Source organism: Nicotiana tabacum, chromosome 6 (genome assembly GCF_000715075.1).
Source record: "Nicotiana tabacum cultivar K326 chromosome 6, ASM71507v2, whole genome shotgun sequence".
Lineage (NCBI taxonomy): Eukaryota > Viridiplantae > Streptophyta > Magnoliopsida > Solanales > Solanaceae > Nicotiana > Nicotiana tabacum.
Genome location: NC_134085.1, coordinates 98,315,944 through 98,343,031, shown reverse-complemented (window position 1 = coordinate 98,343,031; position 27,088 = coordinate 98,315,944). Strand labels below are relative to the sequence as shown.

At 37.2% G+C, this 27,088-nt stretch overlaps 1 protein-coding gene and 1 pseudogene across 4 annotated transcripts; both read right to left on the bottom strand.

The window, feature by feature from the left end:
- Positions 1-705: 705 nt before the first annotated feature.
- Positions 706-10,007, bottom strand: LOC107794575 (uncharacterized). 4 transcript variants are annotated; one of them, XM_075255006.1, is made up of 11 exons: positions 9,707-10,007; positions 6,713-8,216; positions 6,417-6,604; positions 5,288-6,311; positions 5,118-5,195; positions 3,766-4,045; positions 3,485-3,684; positions 3,224-3,300; positions 2,070-2,171; positions 1,066-1,252; positions 706-981 (listed from the first exon to the last, which is right to left on the bottom strand). In XM_075255006.1, exons 3-11 carry the CDS (start codon positions 6,467-6,469, stop codon positions 895-897), a joined length of 2,088 nt encoding a protein of 695 aa, XP_075111107.1. In that variant the 5' UTR covers positions 6,470-6,604; positions 6,713-8,216; positions 9,707-10,007; the 3' UTR covers positions 706-894. The 4 variants fall into 4 exon arrangements, with proteins under 4 accessions (XP_075111107.1, XP_075111108.1, XP_016472557.1 ...); XM_075255007.1 differs by having other exon boundaries at positions 5,288-6,316; positions 9,707-10,006; XM_016617071.2 differs by having other exon boundaries at positions 5,288-6,316; positions 6,713-6,904; positions 9,707-10,006.
- Positions 10,008-21,494: 11,487 nt separating this feature from the next.
- LOC107794576 (putative apyrase 7) lies at positions 21,495-25,958 on the bottom strand (annotated as a pseudogene).
- Between the last annotated feature and the right edge of the window lie 1,130 nt (positions 25,959-27,088).

Below are 27,088 nucleotides of genomic sequence, written 5' to 3'. Positions count from 1 at the left end.
CTCTAGCTTATTTTTTTTAAGTATTATTAGGGGGGATCAAGCAATCAAACTTTCTAGCAAGCAAACAATTCTCTGTACTGGTGTCTCTCCCCCTCAACATCGCGTTTCCTTTCTGTAATAGCTTTCATTAATGCAATCAAGCTTTCTTTCATTCTCATTTCTCTTTTCTGTTCTCTCAGTTGCTCTTAATATTGGTTTTCCTGCAAGGCACTAACAGTCTCGTATAGCGTACGAAAGGGACCCCAGTTGGCGGATAATAACAGCACGGACATCGGTTGTTTAGTCTTACGTCGACCTTCCAAGGAATCTCAGGAAGGCGCAGCATAACATTACACATACAAATAAATGAATACAAAAGAAAAGTGACAAGAGACCATTAATAGTGTTGCACTTCAAGCACATGATTCGAAGCTGGAATCTTCTGAAATATGAAAAGATCATCCTACATTTCACGAAAACCGACTGCATCTAGCAAAGAGAATGCAGTAATGTGTATATCAGAATATCAAACATGGAGTTAAAAGACAATCACACTGTCACACATGAGCATAGCATGCTTGTGCACCAGTGTGTATATAACTATATGCAGTTAAATTTCTCGATAATAGCTTTATTTGTCCGAGCATTTTTTGACTGCTATAGTGAAGTATTGTTATAGAGAATATATATTATAACTTAACATGAAAAATCGACTGCAAAGAAAACTTGGCAAATATAATAAAGTTTTGATATAGAGAATGTTCGTTAAAGAGAAGTTTGATTGTACTTATATCATTTACAGTCCTAGATAAGAAATATGTGCAGTGATATCATCATAGCCTGCATCATGGTAACAGCATTACCACTAGCTATTTGAATTAGCACCAAAATGTTCAAATATTCTTGCCAAATCCGTCACACAATGGCAGAGAAAAAACATCTCTTCCCTAAAGACCCTGAGTTAGTCATCTGCCAACCGTATCCATCTTCAAAGCAGTCAATCTGCCATCAATTGCAGGCAACTTATGAGGCAAAGAATGGATAGATATTCTAAATCAAGACGAAGTGATAAATAAAGTAATATACCGTATCTAGAACTTCCTCATGATCGTTCACTCCGCCAATTACCCATATATTTCCTCCCACCACAGCTGCTCCAGAGTAACCCCTGGGACTGCTCATCTGCTCTCCCATCACCCATGAACCAAATGGCGGATCAAGAATCTCAACAAATGAGACCATGTTGTCTCCATCATAACCGCCCAAGGCATATCTGCAAGAATAAGTTTATATATCCGATTATAATGATCTCCAAGAACAATATACAACCATAAAATCAGGACCTTCTGAGGTCCAGTATTCAAACAAAACATTCCACAATTTTTTAATTTGAAATACAATATTCAGATCAAACACAATACAATATTCTAATTTGGAATCAAGTGTCCAAACCAAACATGCCACAATATTCTAATTTAGAATACAATATTTCATTCGCCCCTAAATCCATTATTCAGATAACTCGAGTTTCGATAACTATGAAAAGAACTTTCTAGTTCACTCAAAAAAGAATGGTCGTTGTCAATCTCAAAAATCTGATTTTCAATATCAAAATAGATGAAATAATTGTCACCATTCCTATCACTAACTAAAAAAGTATCATCAGAGATGAAATTCCAAATGTCTTCAACACCGACTAAATAATCAACATTACTATACAGTAGGTATAGGGTCAAATAAATTTATAAAGTAAATATACAGGGTAAAATATATTTTTAAAGTAGGTATACTGAATAAAATAAATATTTTAATAGTATATGGTGTTAACTGGTGCTTCCAATGGGCATACCGCATAGATTTCCCAGAAAATCAGTTAATAGGCACAAGCCCAATCCTACCACCCTTACCCGTCCCAAATATTTCTGGTATCACCCATTACCTTAAACAAAAAACCCACAAGAAGGGACAAAATCACCATGCTAAATATCACCTTCCATCTAACTATTATTTGAGGACCATGAAACATAGTAAAAGAGTTTGATGACAAAATAACATGCCCAAGAGAGGCGTCTAACAGAAATGGGACTGACAACTTCTCATTATAGGCAACCAAAGAGTGGCATCCCCTCCTTGTTTTCATGCTTCCAAATGTAGCCCATGTTTGTTCCCTCGGGTCGAATCTTTCACCAGAACTAAGTGTGGCACAAAATATCACAGTCAGACACAGATTGATTCGGAACAGAATCTAAATCAAAGTAAGTGGCACTATTAGGTAAGAGCACCATATGGTCATACATCCACACTCAATAAAATCGTAATATGAAGCATTACCAATCACATTTTTCCGTTTAGTTCATCCAGTTACTCAAAAAAAACCACCACATAAACTTTTGATGTGTAATAGAATTCCATAATTGCTAATATATGTATAGACCAATAAACATCAAGATTTTCTCCCCTGAATTCATGCACCACATGAGCACTTTATAAATTTTCAGCTTTGTTTTATTCAAACTGGAGAGGGTATTTCAATTCGTCCATTTCATGTCTCTAAGACTTGGAACTTCTTATAGTGAATATGCTAGTAGCTTAGTAATTGTTGGTTCCAAGACTAAGACGTGATAACTCTTCAAAATAGGTTCAAATTACAGCATGGAAAACAAAAACTCATGAATGGTTAACCTTCTAACTAGGAGCTGAAAATGCCATACGGGGAAAAATGTGCACCAAGCAGAGTGTATGACTTTCCCAAAATCTATGTATGCTTCACTATTGAGGTAATCACAGCGGACTTATGGAACTAAGAGAAATGCAATGCTAGTCTATTAACGCGTAAGGATGTTACTTGTTTTATGTAGAAAATTGATATTCTGAATTTTATTTCGGCCTTCTACTATAGATACAAAACAAGCTTAGTTAACGTAAAAAGAATAAATCTTACTTGATCAGAAAAGACAAAGGGATTTAACCTACACAATTACACCTTCCTACATAAGATGACAGGGTTACCCATAAACTGAGTTTCTAAAAAAACTGGATACATAAAAACACAGGTATGGACTTACCTTTAGGGGGGGGGGGGCACAGATGCTTCATAGAGACGTGCTACACAAGAAAGTGGATATGATTTGACGCATGCAACAAATGGCTGACTACAATGAATTACAGGAAAATCACGGGAACTTGAGGCTTAAGGAAGACTGAAAGACAAAAGATAAAAATTAGCAACGCTACTGATTCTTACTTCAGATAAGCCTTCCCATCATAACCACCAACAACATATATAGCACCATGAATATCTGCTGCTGCAGCAGCAAACCGCTGCAAAAGATGCAAACAACCCATGTCAGTTTAACTGAGCAAACTTCAGGATATATCAATACTTGCGTCTAGCTTATCCAAGGAAAAAAAAACCACTCTTCTAGTTAACAGATCAACATGCTTGGTGCTACCAACATAAATTACTCATGTACAACAGCACAAGCTGTAAATAACTGTATGATACCTTTTTCATCATTGGCCGAGCAGAGATCCAATTTCCAATGTTGAAATCAAACATTTCCACCTCTGAAAAACATTGAGCACCATTTCCACCACCAATAGCAAAAATTTTATCATTCAAAGAAGCTCCAGCTAAGCTCCCCTTCTTCTCTTTCAGGGAAGGTTGTTGTATCCATTGATTTCTCAATGGATTGTATGATTCAACTAGAAATGAGCAAATATTGTTAACATATTTCTGTTGTAAACAGACAAAAATAGTGGAAAAAACAATCCGGATTCTTATACCTGTATTGAACCATACATCACCATATACCTCACCAAGTACAAAAATTTCACCATTTAATTTCACTGACGATGCACGCGACCTTGAAAAGGTCATTAGGCTAAGTGTTTCCACACGATCGTGAAAAGGGAAGTAGGAATCCAAGGATGGAAGCCATGAAGAACCATAATATCCTCCTACAATGACCACAGATTCCTCAAAATTCGTTGAGGAATACAATGGCTCGGGTTCCAATCTATTATGCATGTTCATCAACCGTCGAAGCTCCAATTTGGAATGAACCTGATAATGTAAACAAGCACATAAATTTGAGGAACTGAAAGCTCATATAATTCAAGGGGAAAGGTCAATTCACTATACCAGGTTTAGCATTAGCATAGAAATTTCTTACTTTTACGTTCTGTTTGCTACCTCTCTGAACTATGAACCAACACAAAGATACAAATAGATAATTTTAGGCAAAGTTCACAACTTACGGACATAAGCACCAATTAGGGAGACATTTCAGTAAATAAGCCATAACATAACTAGAGTAAACCATGAAAATATTTGGAAGCCTTCTCTAGAAGTATCTGATTTTAGTGCATCATTAACATGGTATTGGTTAGCTCAAAAGCCCTGAAACGTCTGTGACACCCTATAAATTATTGCAGTTGATTCTCTATACAAACATCCATGGAGACACAACGCCCAAGCTGCCTCAGATTCAAACTTAATGTCGATGTCTCCTCTTCTCTGCCAAAATAACTTCCATTTTCTCAAGGTATAAGAATAAACCATCCTACAAAAAAAAGCTCCATGTAAACCAAAATACTCTTCATATCAATTATTTTCCCCTATTTTATTACTAAAAACCAAAAGGTAACATGTAGATTAATATGTATCCTTTACAAGATACTAAATGACACTCCATGGCCCCTTTTATTATTTTTTGAGAGAAGTACACTCCATGCCATTTTAACCGTCTAATTTGACATACGACTTATTTTTTTCTGAGGGGACTATTAAAAGAAGAGTTAAATTTCTTATTATCTTTTGGGGAACATTTCGAGTCATTTGTGTGTTTTGAGAATGAAATAGGAAAGGGGTTGCATAAGAAGGGTAAACGATGGCCTTTGGAAACAGTTTCCAGTATACTACAGGAGAACATCTTATACTACATCTCTTAGGCTTAGTACTAAATTATAAATTAGTATCCAAAAGAATTATTCACTTAAGAAAAAGGAGATCCCCAACCAAAAGAGTTCATAGCTAAAACAGAAGGTAAAAGGAGGATTCTAGAACAAAACATATTTGAGCATAAAATGAACCAGCACAATAAAAAATTAGGTCTCAGAGAGTGGCATGCACATACCAGCTCTTGCTCCAAAGACATGATTTTCAGGTCTTGTTCCAACTTAGACCTCTTCAATCCCTCCACTTCTCCCATTAACTTCAAAGATAATTCATTATAGTCTATTAGTAGCAGCAAAAGGGAGGAAAGTTCAGGCAAACCAGACTGGTCAAAGGAACAATTTAATTTACCTTATCTACAACGGCAAAAAGTTCAGAAGGGTCCACTTGTTGGGGTATCTCCAGCACTTCGGAATTTCTGTCTTCAGAACCAATGTTAACAGCTAAAAATGTCTGAGAAGTATCTCTTTGACCTTCCTCCTTTAAGCCCATCAGACTTTTTGGTCCATCATCCGGCATTTCGACATTATCATTGCCCGTAGAGGGTTCTGAATTCTGACTTTCTCCACACAATGACTCCCATTCAATTTTCAGTTCATTCATCTGCTGAAGATTCAACTCAGAAATAGTGATTTCAGAATGCTCACTCTCCTGTTCAGTGTATTGCCTTTCAAACAACTTGCTCTGCTGACTGGGGGAGATTGACTCGTTCTGCAGTGAAGAATAGATAAAGCTCGATGTAGATTCAACAGGTTCTTCATGATCCGCTAAGCCCCACGCCTGATACTTATGCCCTTCTTTGTCAACAGAAGATGCAAGGCATAATTCCCAATCCATTCTATTTTTATCTGGGGGTGGTGAAGTGGGACTTGAAGATGAGTTCAGCATCGGATCTATCTTGTCCATGTCAGAAGTTGCATCTGGCTTATCCATGTCTGAAGCTGAAGATTTAAACAATGAACTCCACAACTTCTGTGTATAAAACTTGGGTTCAACTACTGGTGCAGATGCACTAGTGCTTCCTAGCACAGAATTCCCACAATTTAGCTTCCTAATGGTACCAATGGAAGCATCTGCCCGACCACTGTGATCCAAGTGATCCGGTCTTTCCTCTGAATCCCGGTCTTTCATTTTGCCTACTGCATCTACTGGTCTAGTCATTGGTAGGCTTTTGAAAAGATTGTTCCACATAGATGACTTTAGCAGGCGAGTAGCCTCATCTAAGGTTGGCAAAGATGAAAACAAGTCAACCAATCTTCTGGTTTGGCTTCGATCCAGCTCAAACCAAAAGAACCCTCGCGCATAATAGTTGTCGCCAATGATTGAGGCAAACTGATCTTCACTCAAGGGAGAATATCTTTGTCGCACTCGGATTCTTAGCTTTTCAAAGAAGAGAGCACAGCAGGGTTAGTAACTTGGATTTGCTAGTAAATTACCAGAAAAACTAGCAAACCAAAGTAAGTAGGACAAATTATTGTACCTGTGCTGGATATGCTGTACTTTCTGATCCATCAGAAGTCTAAGTCCACCCATATGGATTGATATTCAATTGTCCAGGGCTAGCAGCCTCAAAGATGCCATGCAGCTTACGATCACTATAGTTGAATAGGAATAGTGTTAAACCCATGCTGATTTTCTTCACATATGAGAAATGAGGTTCTGGTAAACCTGTTAACAAGGTCAAGTAAAAAATAAATGTCCACATCATCTAACTGTTGTGCAATCTTCACCAGATAAAATAGTACCGATACAAGAGTCTGATAATAGAAAACTAACCAAACAGCTGTTTTTGCAGGCATTCCTTATGCGTGGCATGCGTGCATCCAAAAATTACTGCTCCAAGGTCGGCCTTTCTCAGATTCCTAGCTGATGCACTACAGTTAACTGTCGACATGGATTTGGTTTTCTCCTTAAGAGCGAGTGTTGTTGTCTTTCTCCCAGCCCCCATTCTTTTTTAACATAAATGACCTGCCAGTCGAGGAGCAATGATGTTGAAGTCTATGACTTGAAAGAGTTGGTAATGATAATTCTTGTCAAACCTGCACAGCTTGATCTGAACCACTTAGCACTCAACAACTACCAGAAAAGACTAAAGATCACACACTAAGTAAAGCTCGCTTCTGCCTCTATCATTAACTCTTTATTTTCGAGAATAAAAGTATTGATGAGAACAAAAAAAAACACTTGATGCAATCCAGTGTCAAATCCACATATATAATAAGTATGTTAAAATGTTTCTATGCAATCATGAAGGACGGAATACTAGGTTCAAGTACTTTTTATGAGCATTAAGAATGTTAAAAAGCATGCCACGAAAGACATTTAGGGATGAAATAGCAGATACTTGTTTGTTATGAGCACAAAAGGTGGCCTTCCTGTTAAGGGCTTTGGGAAGAATTACAAGCTTATCATCAGTGTGAAATTCGAAATACACGATGATGCATTAACTTGTGATAGCATTTAGGAAACTTTGTATAACGCCGACTTCATAAATGTTAGTGCTTTGTAGTAGAAGAGAAAAACAAAGTAACATCACTAGTAATTAATGTCAGAGGTTCTACAATGTATTCCTATGTGTTTTAATGACCAAAACGAGTAAACAAAGATGTCCAGAATCCAGATTGAGAAAATTTCTCAATCTAGGCATAAGGAGTACATGTACTATCTTGAGATCACAAACCCAATCAGTAGTTAAGTGCATCATATGAACAAACACAGAAAGGAAGAAGTAACCAAGAGAAACATTTTGTGCGTAGGAAGAGCTAATAGGGGGAAAATTGGGAGAATATGTAAGTACAATCCCATGGTAATTGTTGTTACCAAGGAAAAGAATGTGGCTGAGACAAAATCTAATAGGATGATAAGACTCTCTGCTGAAATATTTCAATTGTCGATCAAAAGTTTATTGCTAGAGTTTCTGGAATCTATCGATATAATTTATTTGACCTAGATACCAATGATAAGCCATGGAAGCTTACAAGCAACCTAAGGAAAAAGCCTCTATAAAAGGATGAGTTCAAGAATGATTGATGCGTGAAACATAGGAATCTATCTTAATATTGCAAAATTGGAGTTGACAAACTGTAGCAGTGGGTTTGAAGTATCATGCTACGCATGTAAAGCATGAATCATCGCTTTCATATTTATTCAAAGCTATTTTATGTAAAGTCCTGTTCAAGGCAACCAAAGTCCACCAGGCTGCCCTTTTTAAAGATAAATGCAAAGATTAACTTAAGTTCAAGATTATGCTGATTGTGCTGCTCTTGAAAGAACTTCCTTGCTGTAAAACAAAGGGAAGGTTGATTATTACTTACACAAACCACAGGAAATAGAGTACTGATCACTGAAGCAAAGGAAAATACAGCAACTAGTGAAAGACCGTGGAGGGTTAAGGCCTCCAAGTACAACCTTTATCTACAAAGAAACTTACAGGTCATAGCATTAAAAACAAAAAGCAATGGAGCCAAAAAAAATACACAGTTCATAGAAATTTTGAGCAGCTCTAGAGAAACAGAACAACGGACAATGTGCCAAGGATAATAACGTAACTTGGGAGCAAAAAGTAAGAAAGGAAGAGGTAGGCCAAAATCTACATTTTACAACTGCAACATAAGTTAACAAGAGTAGTCTTCGTAAGCTTATGGAGTCATAATGCTTAGAACTTTTATGAGTTATATTTTGCAATTATTACTGGTTGTATTAATCTTAACTCAAATGGTTTGGTCTTCTTGCTCCGTTGCTTGACAAACTCAAAATATTTCACAAGATTTGAGAAAAACAATCTTCCTTTCAAGACTGAAAAATCTAACCTCAAACAACCCATAATGACTTCACAGGATACCTAAGCAAAAAAAAAAAAAAAAAAGGAAACAAATTGTAGCTAAACTGCAATGTGTAGATTAGACAATAATGTCCAGCTCTATACCTTGAGGCAGCAGTACAACATCACTAGTAATATCTTGTACATTAGACAAGTACTGGAACATACGAAAAGCCTCGCAATAAGAGCAAAATTTTTGGAATCAACTAAATGCGATTTGCTCAAATAAAACAGAAACAACAAAGTCAAAAACAAAACGTAACTGAACCACCTGATATTGACTAATTCGATGTAACTTGCATCTACAAATCACAGAAATGTATGCTGCAGAAGACATAACTCCTACTAGAGCAGAAGCACCTACTACGAAACCCTTACTTTGCCATTTCAAAGCCAAAATTGAAAGCAAAACCCGAAATCTAATCAAAATCTAGCGGAAAACATTTCTTTCTGAAGGTTTGGAAAAAAATTCACCCTGAAAGTGAAATAGTTTCATAACGCGAAAGGAAAAAATTGTTTTGCTTCTCTAAAATGAGACATGATTCGGATGACAAAAAAATTAACAGAAATTTAAGAGGAAAAGCTCGTATTAGTCTAAATAAGAGCTTGCACTAAAAATTAGAAACAAACAGCAGGAAAAAAAAATCACCTACAACCAGGCAAAGGAATAGCAAAAACTACACCGAGAAAACAGCATTATAGAGATACTCCAATAGAAAGTTAAAGGAAAAGCAGTGTTAAAAGGGGAAAACTAAACTCCTCGCTTAATCGCTTCCAGGAACAGTGAAAATACATCAGCACTCAAACAATAATGCATCAAACAGTAACATACAGAGATTCTCGAAGACGATCACGTATTAAACACCTATATCTCTGAAAATATCCACATAATCGTTCAATGAAAAACACAAGAAGCGATCATTAAGCGTGAAATTGATAATAAAAGTTACCTCTTCACATTCAAGTGAGAAGAGAAGTATGTATGATAAGAAACCTTCAAAAGGACGAGAGAGTGAAACTGGTGAGAAGAGTGTGACTCTGTGTGTGACTATTTAGAGAAAACTTGAAGAATCAGAGCGAAAACAACTTATGAAAGTTTTTAGAATGATATTTAATGCTCTAGAGTTCAGGAAAGAAAACGAAGTGGAGAGACACTGAGTGCAGAGGTGTGAGAGGAGGGGTGCCTGTAACCGTACTTCTGTTTATTGGAATCAAAAGGAGTTGAATTACGTATACTTTAGAAGATTTTTACTCTTCCATTAAATGCTTCTTCTCATCCTTTTTAAAGTTGAGCAAACATATTTGGCACTTTAAAACCTTAGAAATTACTCTTATTTAGCTAGGATTGGTTCCAACCTTACTACTTTAAATGGCATATATAGTCACAGTTATTCATTTAAGTAAAAAAAAAAAGACTAACTTAGTCAAATGCTCGTTATAATTTATGCTATCAAATAATTTCTTACTAGGTGTGTTAAATCTTAAACAACTTATAAGAATAATCAAACTAAATAGTGTAATAAATGACTTACTCCGTGGTTTGTATTTACTATAAAAATTACTTATAATTGATTTCTCAACTACCTTCATAACGCGGAAACGCTCTGCATTGCGGATCGTTAAAAGCATTCCAAAATACGCATGAGAGATAATAAGTCCATTACTTGCTTATGCAGTGTTATGTCGAGAAATAGGCAAACCCGAAAATAAAGAAGATAAAGAATACCAAATTTTAACGTGAAAAACCCTTCAAATTGAAGGTAAAAACTACGGGATCACAAAGATCCAAAAAGCTTCACTATAACAATAAAAGAATTACAAAAGTTCTCCAAATTGGCTACACAACAAGTGACACGGAGCAACAAGAGCAACAAATAATCAATTGAAGAAAGAGTATAATCCACAAAAACGAAGCTGATGTTCGAGGCTCGAAACCAGATGTTACGAGCCTCCAAATCCGATCTCCATCGTTCAAATTCAAGACCAAGATGTTACGAACACGCAGTCAAGATTTCAGCCCGATCCAACGATTAACGAATCGAAAAACGTAATTTGAAGTTGGTTGGTCGGAATAAAAATCTGCAGCAAAACAAATATTTTTCTTCTCTCTTCTCTCTTGACGAAAGCTCTCTCAAAAATCACTCTTATGTGCTTAAGTCTTTCAAAGACTTGTATCAATGAGCATAGAATAATTCTCCAAGGTTATCCTATTTATAGATCATGAGGGGTTGCTCTGATGGTAAGCAACCTCCACTTCCAACCAAGAGGTTGTGAGTTCGAGTCTCCCCAAGAGCAGGTGGGAAGTTCTTGGAGGGAAGGATGTCGGGGGTATATTTGGAAACAGCCTCTCTACCCCAGGGTAGGGGTAAGGCCTGCGTACACACTACTCTCCCCAGGCCCCACTAAGTGGATTATACTGGGTTGTTGTTGTTGTTGTTGTTGTTGTTGTTGAGTGGTGCTTTCTCTTAAAGCCAAAACTCATTCAAAATAGGAATAAACTGATTCCAATTCCAAATAGAAATGGAAACCAAAAGAGAATAGGATTAGGCCATTGGGCCTTTGGCTGGACAACATGGGCATGTGCCAACACTCAGAAGTACGGGTGTACGAAGGAAACCGACAAATCGCATCAACCCGATAATCCGAGTCAAATCGAGAAAAAAAAGCCCGACTATGGTTTGGTTTGATTTGGTTTGGTATTGAAAAAAACCGACCATAATTGGTTTGGTTTGGTTTTAACTAAAGAAAGTCAAACCGAAACTAAACCAACCCGACATTATATATATAGAAATTTTAGACCGAAACCAAATTAATCTCACATTACATATATAGAAATTTTAGATATATTTAATATATAAATATACTTATTGTGATGTAATTTATAAATATTTTTTAAAAATTTTCATAATTTTATCTTTTAAGGTATTATTTCAAGGTTAGACTTAGAACTTTTGAATGCTCCAATAAATTTTATAGCCATTAATATTAGTAAATTAAATAATGCTAACAAAAGCCCAAACCAAAATCAAATCAATACTAATGCCAACAAAAACATTCAATTCAATACTACGAATGGGAATGTATTGAATATCTATTTTTTGTTTTGCAATAATTTAATAAAAATGCATAACCTATTTTTATTTTTTTTCTTTAGCGTTTAATCATGTAATTAATACTCCCTTATTAGTCTACTTATTTTAGCATGACTTAGTACTTTAAGATTATGTTTATTTTTATTATAGCTTTTTAATTAGCAATATTTATATTACATAATTTTATTGTCTTTATTGTTGAATATTTTAGGATAAGTCATGACACATCTCATATTTTGTATTATTTTCTTGAAAATACTTTATATAGTTGTATCTTACTAGGATTAAAAAAATATTTTGAACACAAATTATATGTTTTGTTCTACGAAGATTTTACCAGAAAAAAATCCCAAATAACCCGAAAAACCGAGAAAACCCGAGAAAAACTGAGATAGAAAAACTCAAGTTTTATTGGTTTGGTCTTTAGATTTAATAAACCGATACAATTGGTTTGATTTTATAATTATAAAATCCGAACCAACCCGACCTATGCACTCCTGCTCAAAAGTTAGTTTACTTATTAAGGAGGTGAGCTTAAATGCAATTTCGCGAATTGACCGTACTAACCTCGAAATCCCTGTACGCCGGTTCTGTTTCATTTTTTGTCATTTCTATAGGCCCCTTAGGATTCAACATTTGGTCATATTTGCTACTGTTTGCTTTTATCTGTTCAATCTTTTTTTAACTTTTTTTGGAATAAGTACATACATAGGCATAATGAACAAAATTGCAAGGGATTGTGATGCGTTGTGACTTGTGAGGTCAATAAATTCAAATTTTATTTCTATATAAGTAAATAAACTACAACAACATCAACCCAATGATAATCCCCCACTAGTTGGATTTGGGTAAGATAGGGTGTAAGCAAACCTTACCCCTACCCCGGATGGATAGAAGGACTGTTTCTGGAAGGCTCTCGGCTCAAAAACAACTAAATGACAAACGAATTGGAAAGAAAAAAAAATCTTCTGTTCTCCATCAATCCCAGTTTTATTTAATATTTTTTTTTAGATTTTAAACTTTTTAATTTTGATCGTGTATTTGTTAAAGAATGATTCGTTTGACTCTCAAAATCTGAAGAGCCATACAAATTAGAACAAAGAAAAATTTTATTTCGAGAAATTAGTCCTACTTTCCATTAGAAAAAACTTACCACTCTTTAGATGTAGCATTTTGAAAAAGATTCCCTGCGAAAATGAAAAAGATCTTTTAGAGTCAAACTGGTTTTGAGGTTTCGTTCTAGTTGTGTTGCGTCTCTGACCAAATTTTATTTTAATGAATTTCTTTGTTTTTCCCTACTTTTTTTTATTTATTTTTGAATTCACTACTTTTAGTGCACTTATAAGAACGCAATAAAACTTTCAAGGTTAAACTTTTGAGTCAAACTGGAAGATAGTTTACGAAATTTATGGATTGAAGTCTTCAATAATTTTACTTTAAAACATGTTTAAGGAGAACGTCTGACCATTTTATGCATTGAATTACAACCATATGCAGTATAAGAAAATATATCCAAGTTCAATTCAAGAGGGATTTGTTTGACCAAAAAAAGTATGAGACCTTTTTTTGTTAAATTAATTAAATAAGAAGATGAAGGGTAAATCCTAGTTAAGGATAATTAATTCTAGATCCAAGATGAATAATATGAATAGAAAACATAGCTTAGTATAAATGCTGGCAGTGATTATGGTCATATTTAATAGCATAAAGAGAGATGCATTAAATAACATTAAATGGCAATAAAATGCAAATAAAAGAAAAGATTCACCCAATCTCGAGTGAGGCGGATCCTCTTTCATTTTATAAAGATGAATGATAGACAAATACAAGAACCTTAGAACCCTTTTTGGATCTGATGAAGGTATGGGATCACAGATCCTCTTATCTCTTTAGAGAGGTGTGTTTACATATTTTCTAGATAAAGAGAGAGCCCCCTTTTTGGGAAGTCCACTCATCCTATTTATAAGAGGTATTCATAGAAAATCCTAAAAAAGTACAATTAGAGGAATATTCAATATAGAATATTCCCTTCGAGGATTCCAAAGCAAACTAGTTGTTTCATCACTGCCCCACCTCGGCCTTATTGATGACTGTCCGACCTCGGCCTGCCTGGCCTCGGCCTTATTGATGACAGTCCAACCTCGGACTGCCCGACCTCGGCCTTATTGATGACTGTCCGACCTCGGCCTATTGTCTCCGCGTGCCGAATTTCTCGGATCTGATTTTGACCCCAACAGTTAGTCCCTTCGCTTATCGAGGTCGTCTTTTGGTCGAGCTCGGTGAGCGGACTTTATTATCGTAGTTCGAGAAATTCGGATAGGGAGGTCGACTAGTGTGGATCGCGGCTGAGGGTGCCGATCTTTAGGTCAAAGTCGGGTTGAACTTGAGCAGAGTTTGATCAGGGCCAATGACTCGAGTGATGAGTCGATCGAGAAGATGGTAGAGTCGGAGAAGGCCGTCGAGGCCAGGATGGCGGATTTGGCAAGGATGGAGGCATGGGAGGAGGTCATTCGCGTCCTCGGATCTGGACGGGCGAGGAGGTCGAATGTCAATTTGGGTGAGGAAACTGAATGTGAATTCGAACGAGGTCGCCTAATGTGAATTCGGGCGAGGAGTCCGAATGTTGATTCGGGCGAGGTCGCCGAATCTGTATTCGGGCGAGGAGACCGAATGTGAATCCGGACGAGGTCACCGAATGTGAATTCAGGCGAGGTCGCCGAATGTAAATTCGGGAGAGGAGACCGAGTGTGAATTCGTACGATGTCGCCGAATGTGAATTCGGGCAAGGTCGCCGAATGTAAATCCGCGTGAGGAGACCGAATGTGAATTCGGGCGAGGTCGCCGAATGTGAATTCGGACGAGGTCGCCGAATATGAATTAGGGCGAGGTCGCTGAATGTGAATTCGGGCGAAGTCGCCGAATGTAAATTCAGGCGAGGAGACCAATTGTGAATTCGGGCGAGGAGACCGAATGTGAGTTCGGGCGAGGAGACTGAATATGAGTTCGGGCGAGGTCGCCGAATGTTGATTCGGACGAGGTCGCCTAATGTGAATTCAGGCAAGGTCGCCGAATGTGAATTCGGGTGAGGAGACCAAATGTGAATTCAGACGAGGTCGCCGAATGTGAATTCAGGCGAGGAGACCGAATGTGAATTCGAGCGAGGAGACCGAAGAACAATACTTCTTTAGAAAGTCTACCCCTTTTGTAATATCTCATTTTGTTTGAAATTTAGATGGTGAAAAAAATCAATATAGAGACTTATATTCAAACAACTCATTGAGAAATAAAAGCACTCTTTGTTAGTTGAATTGCATATTAACTTACAAAATATCCATAAATCTATTTGATTTATATGTTTTTGTGATATTAGAAAAAATAATTCTCTTCAACTATCAAATGATTTACTAATATTTGAAACAAGTTTTAAATTTTAGAAAAATAGAATATATTTACGTTTTATGCATTTATTTGAATGAACCGCATGGAATGATATTTTTTCTATTGAAAATATTGAAGCACTTTTCTGTAACATTGTGTTCAAATAAAGTAGTTTAAAACTCGAAAAATAAGTTTCCAATAAGGACAAGCGCATTGATAAAACCTTGTTGTCTTTATAAATCGTATACAATAGAAGTTTTTATATGATCCCGACTTTTAAAACCGCAGGTGTAGTATTAAAATGTAACTTTTATATTTAAGAGGATACTACTATTCATATCATGGGCAATTTTTGTCTAATTCAAGCAAAAGAAGAAGAAAGGAGAGTTGGCATAAGCAACACTAAAAATTAAGACACATTGGGTACACTATAGTTGTACTCTAAAAGAAAATTTTCCTGTTACGAAAAATAATACAACTAGCTTGTAACAAATTAGAGAGAGAAAGGTATTCGAGAAAAATTAAGTTTGTCAAAATATCTTATGAATGAGAATGTATAAGAATGTACCTTTTTATAATTTCAAATCTTACAAATTTTTAATATCAAACGAATAATAATTTATAATGTCTAAATTAGATTAGCAATTGAAAACAAAGACATAAAGCTAAACACAAGCAAAGAATTTCACAATGTTAACACATTATTGGCACGACGGCAACCATGTTAAAAGTTCACAATATACGACCCAATGCTGCGCCCGGGCCAACTTTTACTAGTTGTTTTTAGGTATGCGAAAGACTCTCTGCGAGTTTGAAATTGGAGACAAAGTGATTTGAGAAACTTGGTGAAAGAATTCTAGAATTGGAGAGACACGTCTCCCTATTTACAGATGCCCGAGATATCTACAAATTTTCAGCTTAGGTGCATGAAAAAATCGTCTGACTTAGGTGCGTTGATGAAAAAACGTTTGACGTGAGAAAAGAAAACGAAGACGAGATGATACTGAAATTTCGGATTAATGACCACTTTCAATACTTGACAAGTTATATCGTAAGCAAAAAATGATGAAAGGACTTCGGTAAGAATCAAATTAACGAGTTACCACAGGCAATAGCTAATGTTTTTTTCTTTGTGAATTCCTGTGCTAAAGGTTAATGTTGTTGCGGAAGCCAAATGTATATAGTGTGAATAAGTCACAACTACTATACCAAAAATTATGACAGCCACCAAATAATAAATAAAACAATAAAACAACAATAAAGGAAACACCAGAATTTACGAGGTTCGGCTAATTTTGCCTACTCCTCGGACACAACCAATATTTTATTCCACTCCAAAAATACAAGTGAAATAATACTAAAGAGAGAAGATACAAATGCCTTAAACAGATGAGAAGGCAAATGAGAGGTGTGTTTAAATCCTAAACATTAAGCCTTCTTTTATAGGGGAAAAATCCCCCCCAAACTTAACTTTCCCACCGATGTGGGACAAACATTTCTGCCAACTACTTTAACAAATCTCCACCTTGGCAAAATTCCACATCTTCAATTTTCTCTCAATAACAAATTTTGATTGTGTCTTCATCTTCAATCTTCAGTTTTCAACAATGTTGATCAAATCCAAACAATGTTGAAACTTGACCGCAGTCACCACCTTTGTCAGCATATCAGCAGGATTCCCGTAGTATGAATTTTCTTCACCGTGACTCCACCTTCTTCTATGATTTCTCGTACGAAATGATACCGAACATCAATGTGCTTCGTCTTTGCATGATAAACTTGGTTCTTCGCTAACTGAATAGCACTTTGACTATCACAAAAAATTGTGATACCTTTTTGTTCAACACCAAGCTCCTTTAGCAATCCTTGAAGCCAAATTGCCTCTTTCACAGCCTCTGTAATAGCCATGTACTCTGCCTCTGTTGTAAACAAAGCAACTGTTGACTGCAAAGTAGACTTCCAACTAACTGGTGCCTTTGCAAAAGTAAACACATAACCAGTAGTTGATCTTCGTTTGTCCAGATCACCCGCAAAATCTGAGTCACAATATCCAACTACAGACTGATTGTCTTCCTGCTCAAAAACTAACCCGACATCTACAGTATTATGAATATACCGTAGAATCCACTTCACAGCTTGCCAATGCTCCTTCCCTGGATTGTGCATATATCTGCTAATAACTCCAACAGCTTGTGAAATGTCAGGCCTTGTGCAAACCATTGCATACATCAAGCTACCAACAACATTTGCGTATGGTACCTTTGACATATACTCTCATTCAACTTCATCCATTGGCGACATAATAGTACTTAGCTTAAAATGGGATGCAAGTGGAGTACTAACTGGCTTAGTCTTGTCATCTATGCCAAAACGTTGAAGTACTCTCTTCAAATATTCCTTTTGAGATAAACAGAGTTTCTTTGAACGTCTATCTCTAATTATCTCCATGCCAAGAATTTTCTTTGCCTCACCCAAATCCTTCATCTCGAACTCCTTCTTCAGTTGAATCTTCAACTTATCAATTTCTTCCGAATTCTTGGAAGCTATCAACATATCATCAACATATAGGAGAAGATATACAAAGGAACCATCTTTAAGCTTGCGCAAATACACACAATGATCGTATTTGCTTCTCTTGTACCCTTGCCGCAACATAAACTCGTCAAATCGCTTGTACCATTGTCTAGAAGATTGTTTCAATCCGTACAATGATTTTTCAAGTTTGCACACCATATTTTCTTTTCCAGCAACTTTGAATCCTTCTGGCTGAGTCATGTAGATTTCCTCCTCCAAGTTTCCATGTAAAAACACAGTTTTTACATCCATCTGAACTAGTTCCAAATCCAATTGTGCTACCAAAGCCAACATAATTCTAATGGAGGAATGTTTTACAACTGGAGAAAATACTTCATTGTAATCAATTCCCTCCTTTTGAGCATATCCTTTGGCCACCAATCTTGCTTTGTAGCGAACATCTACTTGGTTAGGAAATCCTTCCTTCTTTGGAAATACCCATTTGCACCCAATTGCTTTCTTTCCCTTCGGGAGATTGGCCAATCTCCATGTATGATTCTGATGAAGGGACTGTATTTTATCATTCATGGCAATCCTCCACTTATCTTCTTCTGAACTTTGGACAGCGTCTTTATAAGTGATAGGAATATCATCAGCTACAATTGAGGTTGCACAAGCAACCGTCTCTATGAGACGAACAAGTTTCGTTATTGTTCTTTTTGGCCTGCTGGTTGCTATTGATTCAAGTTGTTGTTGAGGTTCCTGAGTTGGAATCTACTCTACTGGCTCTCCTTCCAGAGGGTAATCTTCATTTGTTTCCTCCTCTGCTTCTTGTGTAGGAAAAATAAATTTTCCCTCAAACTCCACCTGCTTAGAAGCACCTTTATTTTGTTTGGTATCTGTTGTTACCTTATTTACCATAGCAGATTCATCAAAGGTAACATCCCTGCTGAATATTACTTTCTTTGTCATAGGACACCATAAGCGATATCCTCTGACTCCAAAAGTAATTCCCATAAAAATAGCCTTCTTTGCCCTTGGATCCAATTTTGACTCTATCACATGATAATATGCAGTTGAGCCAAACACGTGCAAAGAGTCATAATCTACAGCAGGCTTTCCATACCATTTTTCAAATGGTGTCTTTCCATCAATAGCAGCAGATGGTAAGCGATTAATGAGGTGGCATGCATATGTAACTGCCTCAGCCCAAAATTCTTTGCCCAAGCCAGCATTGGACAACATACACCGTACCTTCTCCAGCAAGGTCTGGTTCATACGTTCAGCCACTCCATTCTGTTGTGGTGTATGTCTGACAGTGAAGTGTCGGACGATGCCATCATTTTGACAGACCTTATTGAAATGATCATTTTTGTATTCACCTCCATTGTCTGTGCGAATACACTTGATCCTCTTGCCTGTTTGATTCTCCACCATCGTCTTCCATTTGAGAAAAATTCCCAGCACTTCATCTTTGTTTTTCATTGTATACACCCACACTCTTCGAGAAAAATCATCAACAAAGGTTACAAAATAGTGCTTCCCACCCAATGAAGGTGTTTTGGAAGGACCCCAAACATCAGAGTGTACATAATCCAAAATGCCTTTAGTATTATGGATCGCTGTACCAAATTTAACCCTTGTCTGTTTCCCTTTGACACAATGCTCACAAAACTCCAAGTTGCAAGCCTTTACTCCTTTTAACAATCCTTGATCTGATAGAGTTTTCAAGGATTTTCCTCCAGCATGTCCCAAGCGCATGTGCCATAGCTTGGTTGCTTCTGCCTCTTTGTCGTCACTGGATGTTACTATCGCTGTCCCAATAACTGTACTGCCACGATAGCGGTACATATTATTATTCTTCCGATTAGCCTTCATTACCACTAGTGCACCGGAGCATACTCTCATCACTCCATTTTCTGCAATGATTTTGAACCCTTTTGATTCTAGGGCTCCCACAGAGATGAGATTCTTCTTCAAGTCTGGTACATATCGAACATCTGTTAATGTTCTGATCATTCCATCATGGTTCCTTAATCGTATTGAACCAATGCCATATGAGGTAAGAGGGCTGTTATCCGATGTGTGGATGACTCCATATTCTCCTTCTTGAAATTCCACAAACCAGTCCCTGTTGGGACACATATGATGGCTACAAGCCGAGTCCATCAACCATATGTCTGATGATGTTAATGACTCTGTTGTAACTAATGAGAAGTCTGAATCATCACAATCAGCTACATTTGAATCCATAATGGCCTTTCCATTGTTATGTTTGGCCTTATTCTTCAACTTCGGACAGTCTTTCTTCCAGTTCCCCTTTTCTCGACAAAAGACACATTCATCTTTGCTGGGTCTGGATCTTGACTTGGATCTTCCCTTCTTTGTCCTCATTTGACTTTGAGGACGACCCCTCACAAATAGTGCTTCTCCTTCTCCGCCCTTCTGTTTTTCTCGCTTTCTTTGTTCATAGCTGTACAAAACCGAACAAACTTCTCTGAGAGAAATTTCGTCATTTCCATGGAGTAGAGTAGTTTCAAGGTGCTCGTACTCATCAAGAAGTGACGCCAACAACATTAAGGCCAAGTCACCATCATCATAAGTTGTATCCATATTTTGCAAATCTGTGACCAACTTATTGAAACTGGTGATATGTTCATTCATCGTGGTACCAGGAACATAAGTGAAGTGAAACAGTCTCTTCTTCATGTACAATTTATTTTGACTATTTTTCTTCAAAAATTTATCCTCCAGTGCTTTCCATAATTTACTTGCAGAAGTTTCCTTTGTGTATGGATATTTCTGCTCTCTAGTGAGGTAGGATCGAATGGTACCGCAAGCAATACGGTTGATAATTCTCCAATCTTCTTCTCCAATAACATCTGGTTTCTTTTCTTCAATGGCCAGATCTAGCCCTTGTTGAAAAAGGACATCTAGAACCTCGCCTTGCCACATCCCAAAATGTCCGGACCCGTCAAATATTTCTACCGCAAATTTCGCATTTGACACAATTCTTGTCATAAGCGAAGATGCCAATGATGACGTATTGTTGACACTTGATGTAGATTCTTCTTGTTTATTGTCTCCCATCTTTGACACAAATATTATTTAATAGCTGACGACACAAATCAAGATTATTTTCTTTCTGGTGTGGAAGATCAGACTAAGCTGCAACCACAGAGCATACTCAGACAGAACCTTGACTCAGTTACCAAGATAAATCTTTTCTGATGTGGAAGATCAGACTATGCTGCAACCACAGAGCATACTTAGACAGTACCTTGGCTCTGATACCAATTGTTGCGGAAGCCAAATGTATATAGTGTGAATAAGTCACAACTACTATACCAAAAATTATGACAGCCACCAAATAATAAATAAGACAATAAAACAACAATAAAGGAAACACCAGAATTTATGAGGTTCGGCTAATTTTGTCTACTCCTCGGACACAACCAATATTTTATTTCACTCCAAAAATACAAGTGAAATAATACTAAAGAGAGAAGATACAAATGTCTTAAACAGATGAGAAGGCAAATGAGAGGTGTGTTTAAATCCTAAACATTAAGCCTTCTTTTATAGGGGGAAAACCCCCCAACTATTCATTTCCCACCGATGTGGGACAAAGATTTCTGCCAACTACTTTAACAAATGTTTTCTTCTTTATGAATTCTAATGAGCAATAGGTTAATTAAACCACCTTGTAGTTGTAATTACATGAGCTGATATTCTCAGGCAAGAGATTCGAGACAACGCTTACATGATTCTATAATTAGCAGCTGCAAGTAATATTATATATAAAATAGAAAATATTACAAAAGAATCAAGGGGCAAAAGTAAGATGCTATGTACTTCCATGGAAGAATTGTGACATAGTGGGAGAAACATATTCCTAATCCAAATTTTTTGAGGAACTAGCCAGTCAGAGAAAACTTCTTTTCGACCATTTTGAACCTCAACAAGATTAGCTATCGTCATTTCTACTAAAGTAGCACATCTGGATAGCCGCCACGCAAGGTTTCAATATGGTGTGATTTCATTTCTCCTTCAAATAATGTCAAAAACCGGGCTTGCAAATTTGAATCATATTGAGAGTCCAATTAATAACCCGAATTTCACTCGTGCAAATCTTTGTCAAGCATCCACATTGTGAGTTGTGACAAGTTCTCTGATGCTTTGCACAGCCACGAAATAGATTAATGAGGCCGGAGTTCTCTTCTTAGACATCGATGCCCTGTGGCTCTAATCTATGTTTTGTATTGTCAGATGAATAAATTTTTTGCAGGTAAGGTACTAAGGTGTATGGTGCCTCTAAAGAGAAGGCCATATTTCATGAGATTCACACGCTAGTCCTAGCAATTTGCAATTTGGGGTGAATTGCTTGGATTCTTCATCACCCATGACTTTCTTCAAGAAAGATACATTGCCATCAGGTTTAGACCTTCGACAAGTGCACCTCAGTCAGTGAAGAACTAAGGTCTTCCCGCGATTGTGATCTCCTGCTCTGGAGACGCTGTTTACTTCTGCGTGGAGGCCAAAATGAGCCCATGGTTCTACTTTCAAACTGCATTTGCCCCAAGCTACCAGATGAAAAACTATGTGGTACACTGCTAGATGATGGATATAAGGAAGATTCAGAAAGCTGGATACCATTGCCACCAAAACCATGCCCAGGGTCAAATGCTCTCTGTTGAGTACTAGCAACTGTAGGACTGAGTGGCATTTTCGCTCTTCCATCCCCTGAAAGACAAAATCAACACTACTTAAGAAGTAGCAATAGGCTGTGTACGAGTAAGAGGAACTAGAAAGAGCGATAGACGTGATAGATTACTGCGATTAAATTCTACTCAGCTAACTATCAGTTTATTGTTACCAGAGAGAAATCTCTTCCCGATTTTTTCAACCACTAGAGTTTCCACTGATCCAATTTAGATACTCTGATGATACAAATGCTAGTTCCTTAAAGTAACCCCAAAGATGCATCGACAACAGGTATTATAGGATAATTTGGAATTCTGAAATTTTCTTCCAAATTAATTTTTAGAACTGGTGCTCCCTCCGTCCCAATTTATGTGGCGGTGTTTGACTGGGCACGACATTTAAGAAAGAAAGAGTTTTGAAACTTGTAGTTTAAAATAAGTCATCCCCTCAAAGACAAAATCAACATTACTAAAGAACTAGCAATAGGCTGTCTACGAGTAACAGGAACTAGAAAGAGCGGTAGACGTGACAGATTACGGCGATTAAATTCTATTGAGCTAACTATCAGTTTTTTTGTTACCAGAGAGCAATCTTCCCGATTTGTTCAATAACTAGACTTTTCAATGATCCAGTTTGGATACTCTGATGATACAAATGCTAGTTCCTTAAAGTAACCCCAGAGATGCATCGACAACAGGTATTAAAGGATAATTCGAACTCTCAAATTTTCTTCCAAATTAATTTTTGAAATTTAGTGCTCCCTCCGTCCCAATTTATGCGACGGTGTTTGACTGGACACATAGTTTAAGAAAGAAAGAAAGAGTTTTAAAACTTGTAGTCTAAAACAAGATATAGACATTTGTGTGGTTAGATAAAATGCAAATTTTAAAGTTAAATTCCTTCTAGATAAGGAGGTATGATATTCTTTTTTGGACAGACTAAAATGAGAACAAGGCTTAATCAAATATGAAAACATTCTTCTTTTCTATTAACTACTCTTATGTTTTCTACTTGTGTATAGAAAAAAATCAGATAATACACCCAGAACGATTTAAGTCCCAAATTATAGAATTAATGTCTTTAGCTACAGAATTACCATTTAAATATAGTTCTTAATTAAAGAATGGTATGTTTCACGTGCTTATAAGAAAAGAATACCTGTACTAATAGGACTCCGCCGTTTGAGACTGAAAGGAGCCGGAATACTGATTATGGTTGATGCACCGTTATGTCTGAAAAGGGGAAGGTATGGCCTATGGAGGAATCTAGGCACCCAATTCACTACACATGATAGCGCACAGAGTAGAACAGCCAACGAAGTGAACAGTATTGCAAAAAGAATAACGGGATGTATCTTCTTGCGTAATATATCATAACCATTAAAGTCCGTCCTGCTTAAAACTGCTTTTCCAGCTTCCAACAGAGCAACCCCAAGCGTCCATGTAATACTTCCAGAACCAATGGTTACCTGACTATCTGTAATGTGCAAGCCATCTCTCAATAAAAAGACAATATATGGTGCTCTGAAGCAATACTGTTCTATGAAAGGTTGAGGTGAAACACTAGTCCTAGCAACATCCCAAGTCTTCTCACAGAATTTGCGACCCCTCTCCAATATATCATCCAGCGCAGCATCAGAAGTCAAGTTAAAAAATCGGTAGACCACATAGAAACCAGAGATAGCATAGAACTGGCCGAAAGGACTAGGAAGTTTCTCAGCAAGAGCACATGGCTGCAACTCACAGTTAATTCCTGGACTTTGACCTGACCATTCAGACAAGTTGACTGCAACTTTTGCAAGCGAGTTGCAGTGTTCCCATTTTGGAGCTCCAACAAGCTTAACGGGAACCCCAGGTTTCCCTCCTTTACTTATAAATTTTTTTCCAGAAGGGTTCCCATCTTCTTGGTGTAGAGACACACAATGAGAACAGATGTATTGCTCCTGGTAACCAGAATGCAGACAGGGATGCTTGATCTCAATGTTCCCACGGGCGAGATCTGCATCAGTGATCTTGGGAAGCCTCTTAAGCAGGTAAACCACAGACTTGTCAAAAGCATCATTCAGGCCATAACCCGCTAAGGAGTAGGCAGTGAGATGATGATTAACAGGACCAATGTTCAGCTCCAAGCTAGTTTCATCATGAACACTTTCTTTACTTTCAAAAGTAACTTGAAGTGATGAGCCATCTAAGTCAAGGGCACCAAATGTCACCTTTTGAGGTTTTGCCCCCAGTACATGAGTATGATAATTCATAGCAATCCATCCATAATACGCTTTCTCCATGCCAGTGATGGTTTTGATCCATTCTCTCTTGCACAAGAAAGGCGAACTTTTCAGAATAGACCAAGCATTGTTAAGAAGCCATTCTGAGTCAGAATTTGGCAGCCTACGTACACCAGCTGTAGCAAAAAGAAAGACGGAAGTAGCCTTATATGCATGTTTAGGTATTTGATTCTCCGCCCATCTAATTAGTGGCTTAATTGCTCCTTTCAAGCCAGATATATTGTGCACTAACTTGTCAAATCCAGGTTCTGTCTCCATTCTATTGTAAGCCCGTCCACTCTGAGATCTTGAATTTCTCTAGAATCCTTCCGGCAGTGATCTCAATACAATAGGGAGACTGTCATCCATTTTATTGTTAGGGGATGCATGATATACATAAGCACGAGTTCCGGTGCTACCACAATCAAGGACAACATAGAACTTGGACCCTCGATAGAACAAGTTAAAATAATAATATGATACATATAGGAGAAAAGCAAACAACAACAAACAGAGGAATACAAAGATAACTCGCATCCATTTCTTTCGTGCAGAAGCAACCACTGGCGGTCCCTTCTCCTTGGAAAAACTTGCGCGAGCAGTTTCTCTCTGAAAAAAAGTTTGGCTTGTTTGCATTAGTTGAACCCCTCTCTGTTTCAGCGTTAATATCACCATCATCCAGATCAAGCCGCCGGTACGCAGATAGATCTTGAAGGGAAGAGGACAGTCTCAACTTGTTCTTTTGACCTAAGCTGTAATTACTAAGTGAAGCAGGGAGAGGTGGCAACCCCGATGACGCATTCAGAATACTAGACGTCTTTGTGGATGAGAGACGATCCGTGGCAGCAGAAACAATTGCTGCAACTTTATTAAGCACCATATTTGGAGAATTTACTAATTGCAAGCGGAGAAACTGTTCAAGTCACATTTATCTAGTTCCTCACATCGTACTAGAAAAGCTCATTGACCATCAGCAAATAGAGACAACAATCTCATAATCCTAGTACTGAATGTACTATTGACATCACGTATAATGAGCAGTGTCCTGCAGGGATTATCGCACTGATATTAGCAACATAACAAAAGAAACTGAATCACTTGAACACAGTGTACTTAAATGGAGAACCAAGCACCAAACACCACAGGTTTTTCCATTTAAGCTTCAAATAAAGTATAATGTTAAATCATTCATTTGTACCATATGATTTGGCATGTATACCTTAATAATACTGTCAACTCAACCGAAAACAAACCCCCCAAAAGAAGAACTTAAAACGATCAATGCATACAGAAGGACAACAATCAGGCATGGTCCCCACGGCTTTGGTCTAACGGTAAGAACGCAGTGCGTGATGTGTAGGTTAGACTTAGGCATGTCATGAGATATTTAAATAGAGAAAGTAGAGAAGGTTAGAGGGCCGGTCCATTATCCACAGAGTCTCAGACAATGCGACATTGGCCCAAGGAATTCCTCAATAATTAAAAAAACCGACAAGTAACAAGACATGGGTTAAGGGAAAAATGAATATTAGACCAAAAGTCAAACAGAGGGCAAAGTTGATTAACTTTGACCCTTTTCCCTAGTTAAGAAAGCCAAACAAAAAATTACTACTCATCACTAACTGAGCACAGTTCCAACTTCCAAGTATGGAATATCTATATATGTATTATAACATAAAATTGCTAGCAATTCTATAATATTTTTCCAAATTCTGTGATCGTAGAAAATCAAAATCTGGATAAAGTTATCATCACTTGTATACATTAACAATTGCAGCAAAATGAGGAAATAGTAGAGTTGCAGCATTAGCTAAGTCTTGAAGTTTGCAGATCTTCAAGAAATAAAAACACAACCGCATTGATCGTGAAAACTTAAGATCCTAAATGCATCATACAATATTATCGGTAAAAGTTACTCGCGGATTGTCGGGATCATCCTGTACTGACTCGTTTGGCTGCACCAACAGAAGCAAGATCGCTATGAAGATTTTTAAGTAATGCAGATCCAAAAGGAGGTTTGCTTTTTTAACCGAACCAAACGCCAGCTAAAAGGTCTGCCGTGTTGATCCACTCCACCACCTTCTTCCGCCTCCCTCCCTTTCTCTACTCAAAAGTTTCACTCCAACGCAAGTTTTAAACGTTTTCAGGGGCTCTTTTCTTGTCTTTCTAAAATCTTAAGTAGAGTAAAAAGGTTGCAAAACTTTTTGGGAAATTATGTAGTACTATTAAAATGTCAAATATATGCTTAGAGTTAGACTAGTTATTAGGAGTTCTAATTTTTTGTTTCTCGTTAGGAGTTCTGATTGAAAAAAATATTAGGGATTAATGTAAAACACTTTATCATGCAAAAGATGTTACGAAACGTTTTTGTAACTTCTCTT

What these genes read in the sequence shown, in the direction of transcription:
- LOC107794575 (XM_075255006.1), bottom strand. Translation starts at nt 6,469, where the DNA reads ATGGGTGGACTTAGACTTCTGATGGATCAGAAAGTACAGCATATCCAG. An exon ending in TTTTTGCCGTTGTAGATAAG is followed by an intron (nt 5,196 to 5,287) that starts GTAAATTAAATT and finishes TTATCTTTGAAG; the next exon opens with TTAATGGGAGAAGTGGAGGG. An exon ending in GATGGGAAGGCTTATCTGAA is followed by an intron (nt 2,172 to 3,223) that starts GTAAGAATCAGT and finishes TGCCACACTTAG; the next exon opens with TTCTGGTGAAAGATTCGACC.